The 19,195-nt window shown below is 42.7% G+C and overlaps 1 protein-coding gene across 3 annotated transcripts in view; it reads right to left on the reverse strand.

Annotated features, from left to right (window-relative positions):
• LOC121178113 (nck-associated protein 5-like) overlaps nucleotides 1-19,195 on the reverse strand; it is a 100,925-nt gene that overhangs the window by 17,187 nt on the left and 64,543 nt on the right. For all 3 annotated transcript variants that reach the window (XM_041032633.1, XM_041032634.1, XM_041032635.1), the window contains 7 exons: nucleotides 16,121-16,300; nucleotides 13,076-13,144; nucleotides 11,028-11,066; nucleotides 10,696-10,815; nucleotides 5,284-5,388; nucleotides 4,084-4,272; nucleotides 154-3,761 (listed from right to left, as the gene is read on the reverse strand). In XM_041032633.1, coding sequence (XP_040888567.1) covers nucleotides 154-3,761; nucleotides 4,084-4,272; nucleotides 5,284-5,388; nucleotides 10,696-10,815; nucleotides 11,028-11,066; nucleotides 13,076-13,144; nucleotides 16,121-16,300 — 4,310 coding nt within the window. The remainder of the gene's footprint in view (nucleotides 1-153; nucleotides 3,762-4,083; nucleotides 4,273-5,283; nucleotides 5,389-10,695; nucleotides 10,816-11,027; nucleotides 11,067-13,075; nucleotides 13,145-16,120; nucleotides 16,301-19,195) is intronic.

The following is a 19,195-nucleotide window of genomic DNA, read 5'->3' on the forward strand; positions in this document are numbered from 1 at the left end:
AGAACAACCAATTTATTTTAATGTGTCAATGCACTTAATAGAAAGACAACTCTGGCAAGGCTTAGTGACAGGAAGTAATCAGCTTAGCATCCGATCAATTATGGATAATTCATTCTTGATTTTCTTGATGAACAAAGATGTTGTTTCACCCACCTGCCAAGAAGCTCTTTCACAAACTGGTCTTTGCCGATAAACGCCGTCGTACACTGGATCTGATTGGCAATCTGACCCATCTGATTGTTGCAGTGGTCCATGATGGAGCTCAGCTTGTTGTTCATCTCAGACAGATTCTGCCCCTCCTGACTGTCTTTCTGCTGGCTATCATTTTTCTTCTTATCTTTCTTCTTGTCAGCCTTCATCTGCTTGCTACCAAGCACTGAACCGATCTTCAGCTCTTTCTTCTCCTCTTTTCCCTTGGGGGAGTCTGTTTTCTTACCACTCAGAGCTGGGAGTTTGCTCTTACGGAAGCCAAACCAGTTTGCCAAAGAGGGGCCTGTCTTCTGTTTGGCCTCACTGGCAGCGACCTTCTCCTGTTCTTGACATTTCTGCACATTCTCTTCGATTCCCATCATGACTTTCTCTTCAATAGTGCAGACTGTGGGGCTGATTTTTTTCTCCTCCATATCTGGGAGTTTGTTTGGCGAGTCCGTCTGAGTTTTCACTTCCCTGCTAAAGTCTGGCTCATTAGGGGTGGTTGCTATGCCTCCTGTCTCTCGCACTGGGTTTTCCGAGCTATAGACACAAGAGGATGGAGGCTGAAACTGTGAATGAGAGGCAACTTTTGCTGGCTGTCGAATGTTGTTCAAACCCGTCCTATCACTGATGGGTAAGCTATGCATCTCTTTTTGAGACAGTGAGGTGATTGCTTCCCCTTTCACTGTGCCCTGTGACCCCTCACCTTTGGAGCCTGATTTGAAAGTTCTCTCAGGGAGGATGTTCTGACTATTTGACCCTGTCATACCTCCATAGTGGCTCAGCCTGGTCCTGGGGGAATGGACTGGGCTCTCACTGGGTACCTCCAAGGAGCCCTGTCTTGACAGAGAGTTCCCCCTTTCCCCTGAGTTGGTGATGATCTGTGTTCGGATTTTTCCAGGTCCATCCAGACCATTGATGTTGGGTTTCTCAATGTAGTTGGTGCTGAAACTCTGGCTACGGGCTTTGGCTCCATTCATCCCTAAGGCCGGCTTTAGATGAGGTTTTGTAGTAACAGATATGGATCTGGAGAAAAGTTGACTACTCCTCTTCCCCTTATCGCAAACATCCCCCTCCTCTGGCAACACAGCAGCGTGTACTTGCTCTTCCAGTAACCTACACTGGACCTCACCTTTCCCCTCTGTAATGGACATCTTGGGTGGTGAATCAATACTGTACTCTGGCTGCAAGCTGTCACACTGGGTAGAAGCATTTGAAGTCACAGTCTCCTTGGAGACTGAGTTGATATGATCTTTCTCTTGCTTGCCTGGTATAGAGGGACTATTTTTATGGCTGGGAGGAGATTTTAAAAATGCTTTAAACCCCATTGGGATGCGAGTCTTTGAGGCTTTTTCTGCTTGGTTAGGGGACAGCATCACTGAGCTGGGTGGACTGACTACAGCTTTTCCATTCTGTGGCTCTGTTTTACCTTGAGGGGTGTCCTGAAGCGATATAGGCAAACTAATAGAGGTCTTTTGCACTGACTGATGAACATTTTCATGGGTTGATCCTCTTTTACTTGCAAATGAGTTCTGAAGTGAGGACCCTCTGAGGGCACTGTAGGGAGGAGGGACATTCTTTGAGCTTTTAGGTACATTTTCAGGTTCTGGAGCACACCCTGAGTTTGCAGAAGGGAGGTAGTCTTTCGTGGTCATTCGCTTGGAAGTGCCTTTAGTAGATGTCTGAGTCATGGCGGGGGACTTTTGAAGGTGCTGACTGGTTTTGTCTACCAGTTTCTGAGGTGCAAGTGCAGTCCCGTAGCCTGCATCCAGGTCTAAACAGTCTTTATCCTTGATGGGTAGCGTAGTTTGCATATTTGGTACAAGTGAGGTGTGGTAACTTGGGGGAGGGCCCCTCACAGTGGTTGGTGTGGATGGTTGAGCTACCCCTGTTTTATGTGCTTGAGGCGACCCTTCATAATTTGGTCTGATCAGTAAGGAGGTGGTGCGGCCTGGGGGAGGGGGAGGAGAAGGGGACCTGAGTTTATTTTTGCTGGTTTCACAGTGTTTGTCTCTGGTTGGCTGTTCGCCATTATCAGCATACTCCAGGTGCCTCCTTGAGAGGTGTGGGGAACTGGAGGAGCCCTTACTCCACTCCGCCCTGCTGGGAAGCTTTGAATTGACCGCCTTTGGGCTCTGTGAGCAGTTTCCTGGTGTCTTGATGAACCTGGACATTTTCACTGTAGGAGAAGAGGGGGATTTCTCCTGACCAGAGGGTCCTGAGTTTCCACTGTTACTTTGTTCAGTGGTGGAGCCCTTAGACAATCTGAGTGGGGATCCTGAAGGTTTGTTACGACCAGGTATCTTTGAACCAGTGGACTTTGAACCAGCAGAATCATTCATGGGAGGGATTGAATGGCCTTTATTAGCTCGGTTGCTTAGTGGTTTGATTAGCTTCCTTTGTGGAGTCAGCTGCATTGACAGCCTCTCTGCACTGCCCTCTCTGCTATTGCTTGTTTTGCTTGTCCTAATCTGATATTCAGATGGCTTCTCTGGAGACTCAAGAACAGTGTAGTTTCTCGTATTTGCTGACTTTTGCCTTGTTGGTCTGTCTTGGGGCACTAGCTCTGTGTAATCAGGAACTACTTTGCTACCTTTAATGTCATTTCGAGACCCAGCACCTGCTGCAAGTTTCTGAGCACAAAGTTCAATGGGCTCTCCCTCTGCATCAAATACTGCTAAAATGCTCTCCTCAGACTGAGTGCATTTGGCCCCTTTGGACTCCTTGATTAGGCTGAAAGGCCTGGGTCTCCCATCTGCAGACTGGGTGCGTCCCTGGTCTCTTCGCAAACACTGCTGTGCAAGCAGCTTGGCGGCATCCCTCGACAGCCTCTTGGAGTCCCTCTCTGCTTGCTCTGGTGGCTGATTTAAGGACATTCGGATGTCACTGGACTCAGAGTTGAGTTCCTCTGGATCATCCACATCAGAGAGGTGATTCAGGCCCTCTGGGTCAGAGGGGTTGAAGTGCAGCATGGATGGTTTAGTAAAAGCTGATTTTCGCCCTCCCTCAGGCAGAAAACTGTCAATGTAACTCATGAGTTTCTCTGGACGCTCCTTTGAGTCATAACCAGATGGCTGTTTTGTCGCCACGGGACCTGAGCTATCATCACCTCCACCTCCACTGTCCTGTATCCCCTCCCAGCTACATAAACTGTCGGAGACGCTGTGAGAGCGCCTCTTACAGTAAAACCAGCTGTCCTTGGTGGGGATGTTATCTCCACGACTGGAATGTGCCAATTCATCGTCTGCATCATCAGAATCGTAAGAGAACTTCTTGCCCCCAGTAGCCAAACTTCTACCCACATGAGTAGGCTTGGACACCCCCTTGCTGCTGCTCTTTATACCCAGGGAGTAGATTCCCTCATTGGAGTTCATGCAGTCCTTGTAGCCTGACTTGGAGACCTTGGATGAAGAGGAGGAGCTCCTGTGTTTCCTCCTCTGGAGCTTTCTCAGTCCCTCTAGTATGTGGCTCTCCTTGCGCCTTGTGGGCAGCTGCTCCTCCAGTGGTGCACAGATGTTACTCGGGGCTGATGAACCCAGACTCAGCCTCTTCTCCCAGGTCAGAGATGACTACAGGGTAGAAAGACAGAGACAATAATGATATGTGCACACATAATTCATAATAAACATGATGTTTTTAAAATCATAATTATCTTAAAACTGTTTTGACTTTAATTTCTATAGTGAACAAAATGACCTAATCATACTAGTTCAGCATCATCCTTAAATATGAAACCGTACTTCCACTTACAGAAGGTGAGGGATTAATTAGGGTCTCAAAAGAAAGACAGTAAAAATCTTAACAGTTCCTAAAGTACCTCTAACAGGGATCTTGATTGAGTTACCATGTGCTGCTGTTGGTGTCTGGGTTTATAGAGTGAGGGGGGTTTACCATTTTTCCACAGGAGCGTCCGTCATTCCAGGTGTATGAGCCGCTGGAGAATTCACTGCATGCACTTGACAGGGACAACTCACTACTGCTGCAGCTGCTGCGTGGGTACACAGGCGCTGGCACCGTCAGATTCAGCTGGCTCAGACACTTGGCCACAGGTAGACCTGCCTTTCCGTTCAACTGAACCTCCTTGGAGAAAGAGAAAAGAGACATGACATTATAGTGGAATAACTTGTGGGGTGTGAACTACAAAAAAGTGATAAATGAAGTCATTCTTCAGTACTCTTAAGTTTTACCTAAATGTGTGCCCTTTTTTTTAAATAAAAAACAATTTTTCTTGTGACTATCAAGAGCATTTGATGTGTAAGTTGTTAGGTAGTGTTGCATATCTAATTGCTATCTCGCTGTTAATCTTGTGATGAAAGATATTTAAGAAAGACTTGACAGACCAATCAAATATTCTGGCAAAGTTCCTTAAAACGCTAAGGCACTGCAAACTGAAAAAAAATTATATATCAATCAAATTTTCATGTGCAGTTACCGCAGCACAGCAGATGTTTATCCAATTTGTATCTCACAGCAGAGAATCTGACCACGAAAATAAATGATTCTAAAAAGCTCTAGATAAGAAATACAATATATTCATGTTGCAATTTCTGTTTCACTAATCTCATAAGTGTCACTTGTGTGTATCACTTAACACAACCTATTTAAGGAGATGTGGTACTTCTGCAGATTGACATAACAATGATTTATAATTCGCATTGTGGCTATTATTATTTCATTTCCTCCGTCTTCTTCTGCTCTCGCAGCACACATTAGAGTTTATCAGGTGGCATTCTCAGAGGGGTAAGAGGGCAAAAGAAGGGAGCAAACTCATTTTCAGCCCTTAATGCATAATACATAAGATGACTAATGTAGCACAGTGTCCTATGGAGTCAATTTTACTGACAAAGAGTCTCAATCGATGGTTTTCTGGTAATATGACAAGGATTTATTCCTCTTAGTGCCAAGTGATACTGCCAGCTCTTCCTGCTGAGGGCAGAGGAGGGGTCACGGCTTCACATTGTTGGGTCTGTATTTTAATATCTTGTAATGATTTCTTGAGGGGGGTGGGGGTGTGGTTGTGCTACCTGGGCAAACTACATGGCTGAAAAAAAAATTATACATCGCCCTGTGCATGTTTCCCATTAAGCTTACATTAGAAGGAGAGTCCGTATTCCTGGAAAGCAAGAAGGCCTTGCTTCTCTCTGGCTCCAGAAGCAAATCTGCCGCAGACAGATCCATGATCCGAGAGTGGAGTTTCTGAAAGGCAAAAGGAAGGACAAGGCATGGTGAGTTCTGACTTCAGGGACTTCAAGAAATGAGCCTTGGTGTACGATCTGAGACTGACACAACAGCAGAATGGTAGGGAGATTTGCATCAGTTCATTGTACAGTACATAGCATAATCTGAAATTATTTTTTGTGGCATCTCAGCAATTCACTGTTTCAATTTCAAATTTAATGCTTGAAATGTTTTCTTAGCTGTTAGTGATGCATTAAACATTAAATCCTCTGAACCATAAATGTCAAAAAAAAAAATGCATTCAAAATATAGAAATGAAATAAAATGAGATAATTATTCAAATTTGTTGCCCATCCTCTGGACAGTATGTTGAGGCTGAGCACTACTTTGCCTGCCTTATAAGTGCCCATCAGATTCCCTTCACTGGCGCCACACAGAGCTCTATTCATCGCTCAAAGTCATTAATGTCATTGGCCGGAAAGAAAACTAATGTGAATAGGAAATAATTGCATCAGGGAGCAAGGGATTCCTTTGATTTTTTTTTTTTTTAATTCATATGCTCGTCTGCAGTCTCTTCTGTTATTTAACTCTTGTGCTTAAGAGGGGAGGACACAAAACCAAATACATTTCCATGTATTAATCTCAGAGCTTAATTACACTGGGTTCCCTCTGCTCAAATTAACTTAAACTGGAAATATGCTGGAACAAAACACACTTGATCTTATGCTGCATTTCCAAGGGTAAAATTAATGCTCACTCAGGGAGTATATGTATGTGTTCTGTATATACATTAGTATATTTCTGGGCTCTGATATATTTCAGTCTTTTTATTGAAGTGAAAGTCACCTTCAGCAAATGGAAAACCAACTGCTCTAATTTTTCCATCAATGTCATAAACATTTAAAAATGAAAACAGGTAGATTCATCCTCAATTTTGCTGCTTTCCGTAAAACTCTTTGCTGGCATTTAGTATTGACTTGCTGTGTGTTGTGACAGACGTCCCCTGAATGTTTCTGGTGGAAAGAAAGAAAGAAAACAGCTCTTAACGATACCAAAACTTAACAGCTTCTTTTGTCTCTTGAGAATAAACAACCTGCATCACTTCGCCTGTGGCCAAAACACAACCATCCTACGTTTTTTTTTTTTTCTCTCCAACTTTCAGCAAAACATCCAGGAAAAGCTTCTTTTTGTGTTAGTGCGAGCTTGTGAATAAGCTTTCAAAGCGACTGACTTTTCACCACCAGTGACTAGGTGGTAATGGTGCCATGGAAACAGATCGATGCCCACTTTCAATGCTTTTTCAGCACAAAGATAAGGATAAGTATTCCTTACTATTTTTAGAATTCAAACTAGAAACCACTGAGGGGTCTTTATAACTTGGTTTGAATTGGTACAAAGGCAGCCTAAGCATAGGGGGGATTTCTCAATTTTTGCCTTTTCCAGAACTTGGACTGTTAAACTGTTTTGAGACATGACAGCAATTTTAATGACTCCAACCAAAAATGACTTATTGGCTTTAAGCACAGCATGCTTTGAAAATGAAACACAATACTAAGGTGGATTTGTATGATTGTAGTTATACTACGTTGGACTCAAAGTGCCAGATGGCTTCTCATCCCAGTTTTAAAGTCATGAAATTGAAATTTGTGCAGCTCTGATGCCGCATCCCTGCACCTCCCTGCCGTCCACGCGGGATGGGAGTGGCTGAGGTGTCACAGGAGGCTCTGATCTTATCGTAGGGTGCTCGATTTCACCTCCTCAGCATCCTCATCAAGAATTCAGTCAATAGTGTCACAGGGTCACGGGAGATAGTTGAAGGAAACGGTAGATGACAAGGGAGGGTATACACTTCTTGAACTTTTTCAGCTTTGAGGCCAAGATCAAAGTCAAAAATGTTAATGGCAAAATTCCCATCAATGCAGGCGAGAGTGTAATATCTCATGCAAATGCTGGCCTTTTATTAACAATTAGATAATGTCTGGAATAAGGACATTAGTCTGGGACCCGACCAAGAAGTTTCAGGCACTGCATTAAAGAAAAAGCAGAGGGTTCCTGCTTTTGTTATTTGCTGTTTTCTGCTTGACAGTGGTCATATTTCAGGATAATGAATATCAGCCAAGAATAGCAGCAATACGCAGCTTCCAAACAAATACATCAGTATTGGCAACGTCTGTCAAAAACACATTGTGAAATACACCCACAAATACACACAACAAGCAGTCCCGGTTAGGTCAGACACGCACGCGCACACACACGTAAATTCTTGTATTCATGATGTTCACCTGCATGACAACAGCTTTTCCTAAAGCTCCAGCCACACACAGCCGACTAAACTACACCAGGAAATGAGACAGAGGCTCAGCTGTGATATGACAAGTAATATGAAAGACTAAGGTGAGATATATGGAGCTGATTCAAAGACAGTCATTCAATATCTCAGAAGCTCCACTCAAGCAAATGTCATTGGAATGATTTCTTGAAAACAGGCAGAATTTGTGATTTCAAACTTTTTTCTGCAGAGAAACTTTGGGCTGAATGCTGTGGCAGCAGTGGCTGTTTGACTACACAAACTGCAAAACTGCATGAGCCGTAATGAGGTCATGGCGTTCATGCTGTGTCCTTGGGGCCCTGAGGTAGCTTAGAAAGCACCAGGCATTTGTCCCAGTAATGGGCGACTCAATTGCCACTTGCCTGTCATACCTGATAAGCAGCATAAGTGAATGGGACTGTACACCAGTTATTTTCCCAGTGCATGGTTTTTAGGAAACAACCAACATTTTCTTAAGTTAATGTCAGATTTTTCTGAAATGAATATGCAGCATTTTTTGGAACCAAACCAGAGCAGCTGAAGGCAGCAAAGGTGTACAACTGGTTTAGTTACCATCAAACGCATTACGGTTCTTTATCAGAGAAACTCAAGATGCCCACGGGGAACCAGAGTACGTTTAATTACTGATAAGCAAAAGGTCCAGAGCTAGATGGGAAATAATACACTCGTACGGGTGATTAAGTCTCTCTCTGCTTGAGGCTCCAGGAGAGAAAAGAAATGAAACTCACTAACTTAAAGGAATAATTTGGGGGAAATACATTTATTGAATAAATACCACTTAACAAGAAATCCTGAATTAAGTACTGTTGAAAGTTCCAGTCCCCTGGGACGTGAATAAATATAGCTGTTTTTAACGGTTCTCCCACACGACTGGAGAGCTCATAATGGACACGCTGAACATCCGGAGCAGCGTGTTCACATTATGATTAATTCATACACTGAATCATCAGCTGATGGTGTAAATGTCAATATCAAATAATGAGCGGGCAGGCAAATAATTTTACCACTGAAAAAAAAAAAAAAAACCCACACATTAAAAAGCCGCAGCTAATTTTTGCGTCATTGTTAAGATGTGTCAAAATGTGGACACAAACAGAGCACGACTCAACGCCAAATTCAATATCGACGCCCCCGCATCCCCATCTGCAACATGCACACATTACGTGATTTATTTCCTTTTGACCTGCCTCACACACATACATTAGCTGCTGATATATAATCTCAGCCTTGCATTAGTTTCTTTTCAGCTGAATCACATTTGAAGGGGGAAAAAAAAAAAAACACATTAACACAGTCTCAGCTGAATGCCAATGCGATACAACTCTATCATATTTCTGAGTGCCTTAATTCACATCTCCAGCTCGCTAGCACCTCTTGGTCCCCACAGTGGCATCATCAATATCCCTCTTCAAGCTTTTTAAATTGCAGTTTCACTTGACAATGTTCCTGTCTGTCCAATAACGGCACTGGAAGTAGCTGGAACTGACAGAGAGCTTTACAACACACCCAGAGCCATATTATTTCTCTTTCCTCTTTCTTTCTTTTTTTTTTTTTTTTTTACTCCATTTACTCCATTTCTGCCTCTTCTTATTTGGCCCTTAGTTTTTCACTTCTACCTCCTTGTCGTCTCGGCGCTCATGCTCCTCTGCTATCTCATCTCTCTCCATTTTCACCCTCCTGTCCTCCCCTGCTTATCTACTCTTGCTTGCCTCCTCCCTTTTCATCCTCATCTCTACTATTTCTCTCTTCTCCTCTCCTCTACAGCTTCTTTTACAGCTTGCTATTTTTATGTTGACAGTGGGTGACTGGTGGCAATTTGCACAATTATGTGAAACCCTACTTTCCAAACTGACCCTATAGTCCTGCGATGCTATATCATAGTTCACAATAGTTGGGTAAAGCCTACAGTGGCAGGTTCATCAGTTTCGTAATTACACCTTGAAAATCAAGCTGGAATGAATGCACAGGCTCTTTCACTAAATTGGTGTTTTCAAATGGACCAAACAGATGAACTGAGGCACTTTTCAGCCACGTCAGATGAGAGAATGTGGGGTTTTAGGAGAATATAAGTACAGTTGTCATTGTATAATGGTTATAGAAGAGAGACTGGATGGTTGCAGGTTCAACCATCCAGTCTCTCTTTGTTGTTATGTAGGATGTGAAGGTAACAATTCATCCCTTCCTGCAGAAGATTACAGTTCTACTGCTGCAAACGTTTCTCAAGGGTCAGTTTTAGGAAGTTTAATTCACGCCGCAGTGCAACAGAGAGTCCTTAGCACACGTGTCAATTCCCGACTTGAAACCAGAAATATAAGAACATTAAAACATGAGATTGAACCATGATGCCTGATAAAGGAAAACAACTACAAAGAATCTGTGCTTTAAGGCCAGAACTTCCTTTATCTTTGTTTCCAAACAGACCAAAAACAGCTTCTGAGGGGAGAAAAAAGATTGATAGAGATTGATATAAAGGTTTTTTTGTTTTTTTGTTTTTTAAATCCCAGTATTTACAATCTTCTTTGCAGCCTCTGTCTTCGGCTGAAACCCCTACAGCACTTTAATAACAACCCAAATGAAAAACAACTTCAAATGCATGAGAAAAAGAGCTCGGCCTTGTGTACTGGAGGAGTGCAGAGCAGGCAGGTTTACAACTGTGAAGAGAACAGATATGGACAAACTCTACAACATCTGTAGAGTCTAGTGCAGCCATGTTGATTAGTGGATCTTTCAAGTTCAGTAGATGATTCATTATTTCTGCATCCAGAGCAACTCTTTGTTTCTTGAGGCCTCCGCATCGCAGCCTCAGTTCACCTCAGTTAGGCACTCATCAAGGCTCTCTTTCTGCCCTCAGAGCACTTCTGACTGAATCACAGCTAAATGTGAGTCTGCCTTCACCTGCAGTAATTCTATTACTCCCCAGCTGCTGCAGTGACTGTGAAAGTCAGACGCAGCTCGAAGGTGTAAACGTCTGGGTGGGTTCTGAGTGGGCAGCGTACCTGGAGAAGCAGGTCTGAGGCGGGCTTGATCCTCTGCTGGAACAAAACACTCAGTGCCCGATTCTGCTGCTCGAGGTCAAACACTCTGGTTCGCAGCTTCAGACATTCCTCTCTCAGATCCTGATTCAGAAGAAACACAGGAAGCGTATGAGAACACGCTGACTTGTGTATATAACAATCGTTCTAGTGTTTACAAATGTTTAAAAATTGCAGTACATCACCATCAACTCTAACAACGTGAGATTTCACCGTGTTAATAGATGACTTAGTAAAGATAGTGTTGTTAAAAGTGATCTGAGGAGCAAAGTGGTTTCCATGGAAATGAGACACACCTTCTGGGTGAGAAGCGCCTGCACAACTTGATTGGCAACCTTAAACAGAGAGAGAAAGAAAGAAAGAGAGGGCATCAATAAACATCATGTGGCACAGTGATAAAGTCTTGACCTTGTATGACCCTTACAGGCCTCTGTAGATTCCCCCTGCAATGCCTGTAAGCCCCGTTCTTATTATGAGCTTAATAATATATTACAATTGTGCAATATATTGCACATTTTTCTCCTAGTATCTGGTGGGAGCATATGAGAGTCTCATTTTCACATACACACACACACACACACACACACACACACACACACACACACACACACACACACACACACCACCTGTCTTTTACAGTGTTTAACTCTCACTTCCTAATGGTGCTATTGACAGCACCAGGTTGATGTAGGAGCAGAGGTGTGCCCAGTTTAAGTGCTGTTGTGTCTAGGCCCTGGTCTCACAGCGGCTCACACCCGCCCACATTCAAACCGCAATGTGGAAGCGGCTCCGATTACTGCTCATTGATTGCTCATTAATATTGTGTGAAGCCACATCGGCTCTTTTGAGTGCGCTCACTCTCGTTTATTGAATGAGGAGAGATGGGAGTAAATATGGTGAAATGAGCCCCTGCTTCTGCAAGTTACAGACAGAGTGATCAAACAAAACCTGACTCTAGTGGTGTTGGACAGAGAGTCTGAACTCTCACAGACTGTATGCCTTTCATACATATAATTAAACTAAAAATGATCCTGCCCGCACACTAACATTTAGACAGGCAGCTGGTCTAACACTCAAAAACAAACATCCCTTCTGTTACAAAGCAAATTTTAGGTTTCCTGCTGTTGTTCTGTGCAGTCATTAGAGGGACACAGACAGCCTCCATTGTTAAAACGGGATCATTACCAAGCCTTCCTTCCACAAAAGTCAGCCACATAGGAAAATAGTTGACAAGTAAACACAACAAAGCTGGGCTGAGCCATCTTAGTGAGGGCAGGGAAGCAGAAAGGAGACAAGGGCTGAATTTACTCCCAAACACAATCCATGGAGGATGCAAACTCTGACACAGATATATCACAACTTCCAACCCTTCTTTTTTTTTTTTTTTAACAACTCATTTCCCTCACTCGTCTTTCCCACCCCCTGGCAGATCTGCTCAGTCTGCTGAGCCTGTTGGTTCCAGACAAATTGAGCAACTTGTCCCTGCTGGACATACTTCCCCATAGCAATGCTCCCCTCCTTCCTGGAGTGATTCAAACAGCAGGCACAGCCGAGAGTCGCGCTCTCCCCTCACTCCCCTCATGTGGCTCTCTAAACAGCACTTATCGAGCTCTCATAAATAACCACAGGGCACAGCAGTAGCATTGTTACGTAAACCTTTGCTTCAACAACACCAGTCCACATCAGGTTAAGGATATCTAACAGCTCGCATTTTAGCCTGTTTATTAAAACAATTAATACTGAGCACAAATAATAAGAACAATAAGCTGTTCTCTCTGAATATAGATATGATGGTGGTTTTGTTTGTGCGCTGTACAACTGAGTGATGCAGGGGAGTATACCTGCGAAAAACCTCCTCTCTGGCATTTCTGCTGTTACATGAGCATCAGCAAGAAGGTTTTCTGACATTAAAGACTCCTTAATTGTATAAAAGAGTTTGAAAAACCATGAAAAATAAAGTTTTTACATAAGTCAGACCTTAGGGAGGGAGCGTTAATGCTGAGCTGAGCACAACTGAAAAACACTTGTCTCTTTATTAAGGCGAGAGATGAAAGATTTTAGTGCCTGAAAAAAAAAATGAGGCACTGTTTTCTAAATGAATTGTTAATATCAACAGCCCTGCCTCCCCCATGCCGTGGTTCAAGTGAAATGCCAACCTGTGGGAAACACGATGTGCTGTGCAGGACCTCATTAAAACCTTAAAATGAAACCGAGCGATGCTGCTCATTCTGTTCACGCAAAGTCAAAACAAATTCAACAAATGCTCGTGGACATTTCAAGGTAAGCAAAACATCTGTCACACACCACCCCTGTGTGAGACAAGAGAAACAAGGTCCGCACTCACCTCGTCTAGACAGCGTTCATACTGCCCCCTTTGGTTCTCATTCTCCAAGGCCAACGCAGAATTCTCTTCCTGCAAACAACACACACACAAACACACATTCGGTGTCAGTGCAGCACAAAGTTTGCAGGGACTTTGGTTACATGTGATACAACAAACCAACAGACAGAAGGAGCAATCACGCAGAGCTGCAGCCAAGAGGAGACTTGCTTCACAAAGGTCAGATGTCAGTGCTGAACCAGGATGGCCAATAAAAAATTTACAAAGAACCACAGAGAAAAAGGTCAAGGGGATGGAAGTTATGATGCTGAACTTTGGGGCGGCAGCGAGCCATTTGGAGTTTGGACCTAATAAGAATATCTCCCCCACTTGCCAAGCGGTGAGGCGGCGCCCTATTGATCTCTGGGAGTTTCCAATTTGTCAGCGGTAGGCAGCATATTAGGAGCTGTCAAACCGGGCTTGCTTCTCTCGCCCTCTGCCCTTTAGTAGAAACTAGCAATCCCTTGATGAAAACATGGGAAACATAATTACGATCCAAAGCATTCCAATGATGCCATCTAAGAAAGAACACTGACTAATTAAAGCCTCGAAGCCTAGAACATGGATATGGGTGCAAATGCAATGTAAGTAAAGAACGCTTGAGTTTCTGATGTGTTGGTTTGTGAATGAAATTTCTATTTTTTTAGGAAATAATTTTAACGAGGAAAATCCCACTTTTTCATGCTATGAATTGTATAAAAAAAATCCTGAAATCTCTTTTTCTTGTACAAAGGCAGATAAAGATTATCACGTATGTGTTGATTCAGTCGGCACTACACCCACACAAGAGCCCTTCCTTCTAACTCAAGTGCAATTTGAAGTGTTATCTGACTCTCCAGTCTATAGTTACGAGATGCAGCTTTAGTGGTGTTTTGTTATCTCACCCTGACATAAATTTTATTGCAGCTTTATTGTTCAGTGACACAGAAGCCTTTAAATGCTGAAACGAGAGCCCCAGTGTCATTCGGACTTACAGCATGCATTGCAGTAAACAGGCTATGACATGTTCATCTATCATTGTTCTATAAATACAAAACCTATGTTTGTTTTTTTAAATCTCTACATAAACTGCCTTCTTTTCTAACAAACACAATATAGAAAGTCATGCATGTGGAATTTAAATTGGCAAGGTGACGGGGTTTAGAGGGATTATTTCTGACAGTAAGGTAAGGACAGTAAATGTAATGCACACATTGATATACTTAGATCACACTGTAAACTCAAACTGTATCACAGAACAAAGCAACGTTAGAATGCATCTGTAGTTATATTATATACATCTGACAAATTTAAGTCCAATATTCACTCTTGTTTTAGCTCTTTTAGCTTCCACCAACTCCTGAGGAAAATATCTGGATATTTATCTAATAAACACTCCACGTTCTTCACCAGGTAGTTGCTAACCTTCTCAGCTGTAATGGTACTGTACCACTGGGTTTATCAGAGTTGAGCTGGGGGTCAGAAAATCAAAATAATAACCTAAAAGTGGCCAAAATCTTCTGTTGAGTTGAGGGGGAACTATTGAGCTGGGTGATAATTCTCTGTGGGCTTGTCACTAAAAGCATCACCTTTCACATTGAACATCTGATCCAGTGTGAATATGGAAAATAGGGATTAGTGCTTTTGTACATGCACTTCAAATGATACCACACAATAGTGACTGGGCCTATCAGTTCATTCTCATACTTCCTGCAACAAGTTTTTGCTTTCTGGATAGTATATGACACTCCTTTCAACATGCAGTCTGTTTGTAAATGATCCATCGTGGACTGATTCATGTTCTCATCATTTAACAAGTAAGATGACCAACAGACATTTCTCCCCAAATCCGGGTGTATTCATTTGAGCCTCGGTTACAGACTGCAGTGCGTGTCTGCCAAGTTAATGAACAGTATCAGTTGAGCTGGAGAAATAAGAGCCGGGCAGGGCTTACTTAGTGTCAGTGGAATTTATGCACAATGCGAGGCAGTGATGAATTGCCTCTGCTTTGTTTTTGCTGCTTTAGCCAGCGGTGCATCCATCACCCGCACGGCAGAATGGAATAAAATGGCAGATAACTTTTGATAAAGCCATTTAAAATGGAATGTTTTGGTAATGTGCTTCGTCAGATGGATTACCGGGACAGGTTGACCATACTTCCTGCCAGCCTGTGAAGATAACTTACAGCTGAGGAGCAACAGGCAATTATGTGCCAATTTGCTCTAATTAGGGTGTATTTTCTTCCAGGGAGGATTTAGTGTAATGTTGGCAAAGAAGACAGAACACATCCTCTACAGGAATCTTGCTCTTTTTACGTTCTTCTGTCTTTATGTGTGAACTGAAAGCCTTAATCAGTCTGAATTAATACAGCCTTATTTCTAAAACACTCTCTTGTTTCAGGTACTTTAGCTCCTTGTTAGATGATTTAGTCACATTGATGTGAAATAAGGTTAAAACTGCACGTCCCACGCTTTCCACCACATCAACATTAACAGGTGGAGCCGCTTAGGAATGAGTGGGTAAGACTGGAGGCCTAATTTAATTAAGTCTGAGTCCTTTAATTGCTGAAGAAATCTAAGAGGGTGTGTGTCCAGTGGTTTCGGTGAAAGAAAGAAATCAGTATGGTTTGACTGTTGCTGAGCTCCAGCCTCGGCTGCAGCTTGGGGCTCATAGCAGAGTGCTGCTCAAATGCTCGAGCTCAGAGGAAAACACACCAAAGCTGGAGTACAGCCTGAGGCCCCCGCGGCGGCTCTCATAGGATGACTTTGCTCTCCAAACGAAGGAGACCGGAGAATTTGATGAGCTGTCATGCTTTCAGACACAACTGCGCAAGGACTCTGACAACTGGCAGACAGGCTGGCCACAAAGGATAGCCAGGGGTGGCCGGAAAGTGCGGATGCAAAGAAGAATGAATGGAATGAAGAATGATGGATTGAAGAAAGAAGGTAGGTAGAGAGAAAGGAAACAAAGGGAAAGTCAAGGCAGTAAAGATAGAAAGAAAAAAGAAAAGCGTGGTGGTGAAGTAGTTACCTCCAGAGCCTTGAGGCGCTCCAGAAGCAGCTTGGTTTTGTCTTTGTCGTCTTCTGCTTGGCTGGCATCAGGATCGGCGTCTGGCAGAAGCCCGGGGTCCGGCTCCGCTTGAGTCGTCGGCAGGGAGCCGTTCTCTTCGGGGCCATCGTGCCGTTTCTGCACTTCCTCGGAGAGTTTATCCTGACGCACAGACAACGAGACGAGGTTAGAGGGAAAGAAGAAAAAAAGAGAAAACAAGGAGAAGAAAAGGAAGAGGAAATTTGGCAAATAAAAACCTGAACAGATGGAAGGAAAACGTTCAAAAGAGAGGTATGACAAATGTTTCAGGGCAAAAAAGGAGAAACGGGCAAGGAGGGAAGGAGAAAGCGAAAGACGTGGAAAGAGGACGGGGAGAGGATCAGATTGGCAGATGGGACAACAGGGAGACTGCTTCGACAACAGAGCTCCAAAACATCCCCTAATCCCTAATCATGTTTCACTTGTTTTCCAAAGAGTGGCAGTGACCTTGAGGGCTCTCATCCTGTTTGTATTACGGGGTTCCTACGTTCTCCCTCTTTATCCTCACTGTGTTTCTGCCTCTCTCTCTCTGCCTTTGACTATCTCTCTCTGTCTCTTTGCCAGCTATCTATTTCTCTGTTTCTTTTCTCCTCTTTTATTTATTAATTTCTTTTTTTTTTTTGGCTTTCTGGCATCTGCGATAATTAACTACTGGTAACAACTAGATACTAATTAGGCACAATCTGGCTAGCACTGAACTGGAGAAAGAAAATACAGTGAGCTGTCACACTCAAGAGGGTATTCATCTTTTTTTCAACAACATAAAGCTTCAAAGCATGTATATATTCACTGAACATCTATTCACTCGACAAATATGTAAAGGAAAAAGGTCATGGCAATAGCATGTTCAAGTTATTTCTGTTCCAGAAATGAACAGGAAACATCAAAAATTAGAGAAAAGTCTGAAAGGGATCTAATCATGAGAAGAACAATATTTTTCTTATTTTCTGGCCTATTGATCATCCTGTGACCTCCCAGATTTATCTTGCAATCTCTTCGGGGGGGTCCCTACCTTCAGGTTGGGAGCCAATGGACTAAACAATTAATCAGAAAAAATAATTGAAAGATAAATCAATGATGAAGAAAGCCATTAGTCCCAGCCCCAAACAGATTAACTGCAAGCTTTAATTAAAACAACGAAAATATAAGATTTATCCTGACTACAGCAATTTCTCATCCTCTTAAATGTCTATTAAATTTCAATTACAGAAATATTAAAACCTGTCATGTCTTTCAGCTGGATTGTGTTATTCACTTACAACCTCCCTCTAACAATATAGGAATTACTGAACCCCCATTGTTGCACCTACAGAGTGGGAGCAACTGTTGCTTTTCTTAAAATCACATAGAGGTATTCGGTTGTGATGCATCACTGTGCACGTTTCACACTTTTCATTTCTTCCTGAGCTTTGGCAGATAGTAGTCAAACCTGAAGATATCTATGGTTAATGTGCAGGACGCGGAGGTGAGAAGCACTGATGGATGGCTGCATACCTGCTTTTCTACATCCAAATGCAGCAGAGAACACGCAACTTCTGTCTCCTGTTAGGGACTGGAAATTATGTCCTTCAGAGCACTTTGTTTTCAGCTCGATCCAATCTCCTCTAAACACATATTAGGTTTTCAATCTTGTTCGATTCCATCAGACAATTGTGTTTGAGGCAATGCTTTATAGTCACGGTTTTAAGTTTGCTTTTGTTTGCCGGGGCTAGCCTGTGAAGACTGCGGTTTGCTTTGAGAGGCTGCTCATCAGACAGCGTTAAAGGGCTCGGTAATAATCTCCACAGAGAGAGTCTGGAGTGGGAGAGGGGAGGGAACCTTGTCCCTCATGCTGCCCTTTCAAGTTATTGAGTTTGTCTGCTGAATACACAGAATACAAGAGCACATCACTGCGTAGGAACGGATGGCGTTCAGTTATATAGCAACTGGGAATAGCATAATACCCCTCCGCCTTTATTCTCCTCAACAGTGTCCGTCCGCTGCTGAACACAGGAGCAGGATACGTGCATGTAGTACAGTACAGTACATCCTGTACATCAGTGTGAAGAGATTTAAACCATTTTACCTGCCTTAAGCGATCACGTTCTACAAATGAGAAAGAAATTATAATGATGTTCTCCTCAGACACTCTGTGATAATTTTGTGGACTTTACTTTTATTATTTGACATTTTACTTGAAAGGTTCATGCATTTATGCAGGAAATAAATGCTGCACAGTCCTACTGAGCAAAAGTACCAAGCATTCTCTAATTCCAGCTTCTCAAACGTGGGATATGGATGTTTTTTTCTGTGTTTCATATCCCCTATGGGAAACTATTTCCTGACAATTTACAGATGAAACAATTCATTGATTATCAAAGAGAAATATTAAATAAGGATTTAACTACGTAAAAAATCAGAAAAAAAAGCTGCTAAAAATTACAAAAAAATTAAAGCATTATACTCATTTCACATATATTTCATAAGACAAGGCTGTCTAGTCATATTTTCACAATAAAGCTTCTGCACTTCAGCACAGCTTGCAGGATATCAGTCTATTATCACGGCTGCTAATCCATGCTTCACTTCCACTCGTGCTCCCTGGGAAGTGTAAGCAGTAAAGCAACTGACATTTAATCTTATAGTGCTCATTTTTTAGACTGGCCACTTTTATTTGCACTCATCATTCAAAGACTTTTCCTACATCTATTTCTGTCTTTTACTCACAGTGATGAACGCATGTGGTCACTTATAGAGACACTCTTTTTATTGCATACTTCCTGCACTAGCAGTGCCCTTTTCTTCTATTCCCCGGAGGCATTTTGCTCTTGTTTGAGCTGCTGGATGTTAAAGACAATAATATGGTCACTGCTTTAAGAACACTGTAGTAATCAGATGCTCAGTGTGTGACATAAAGCCACATAGAGGCTAAATAAATACTTGCATTGTCATGAAGGCTATGGATAAATGCATCACACAAAGTTGGAAGCAGAAGTTTTTTTTTCCCCTGTAGTAATGGCTCTCAGACAGGGAAGAGAA

The sequence above is a fragment of the Toxotes jaculatrix genome, chromosome 24 (assembly GCF_017976425.1).
Source record: "Toxotes jaculatrix isolate fToxJac2 chromosome 24, fToxJac2.pri, whole genome shotgun sequence".
NCBI classification, from domain to species: domain Eukaryota; kingdom Metazoa; phylum Chordata; class Actinopteri; family Toxotidae; genus Toxotes; species Toxotes jaculatrix.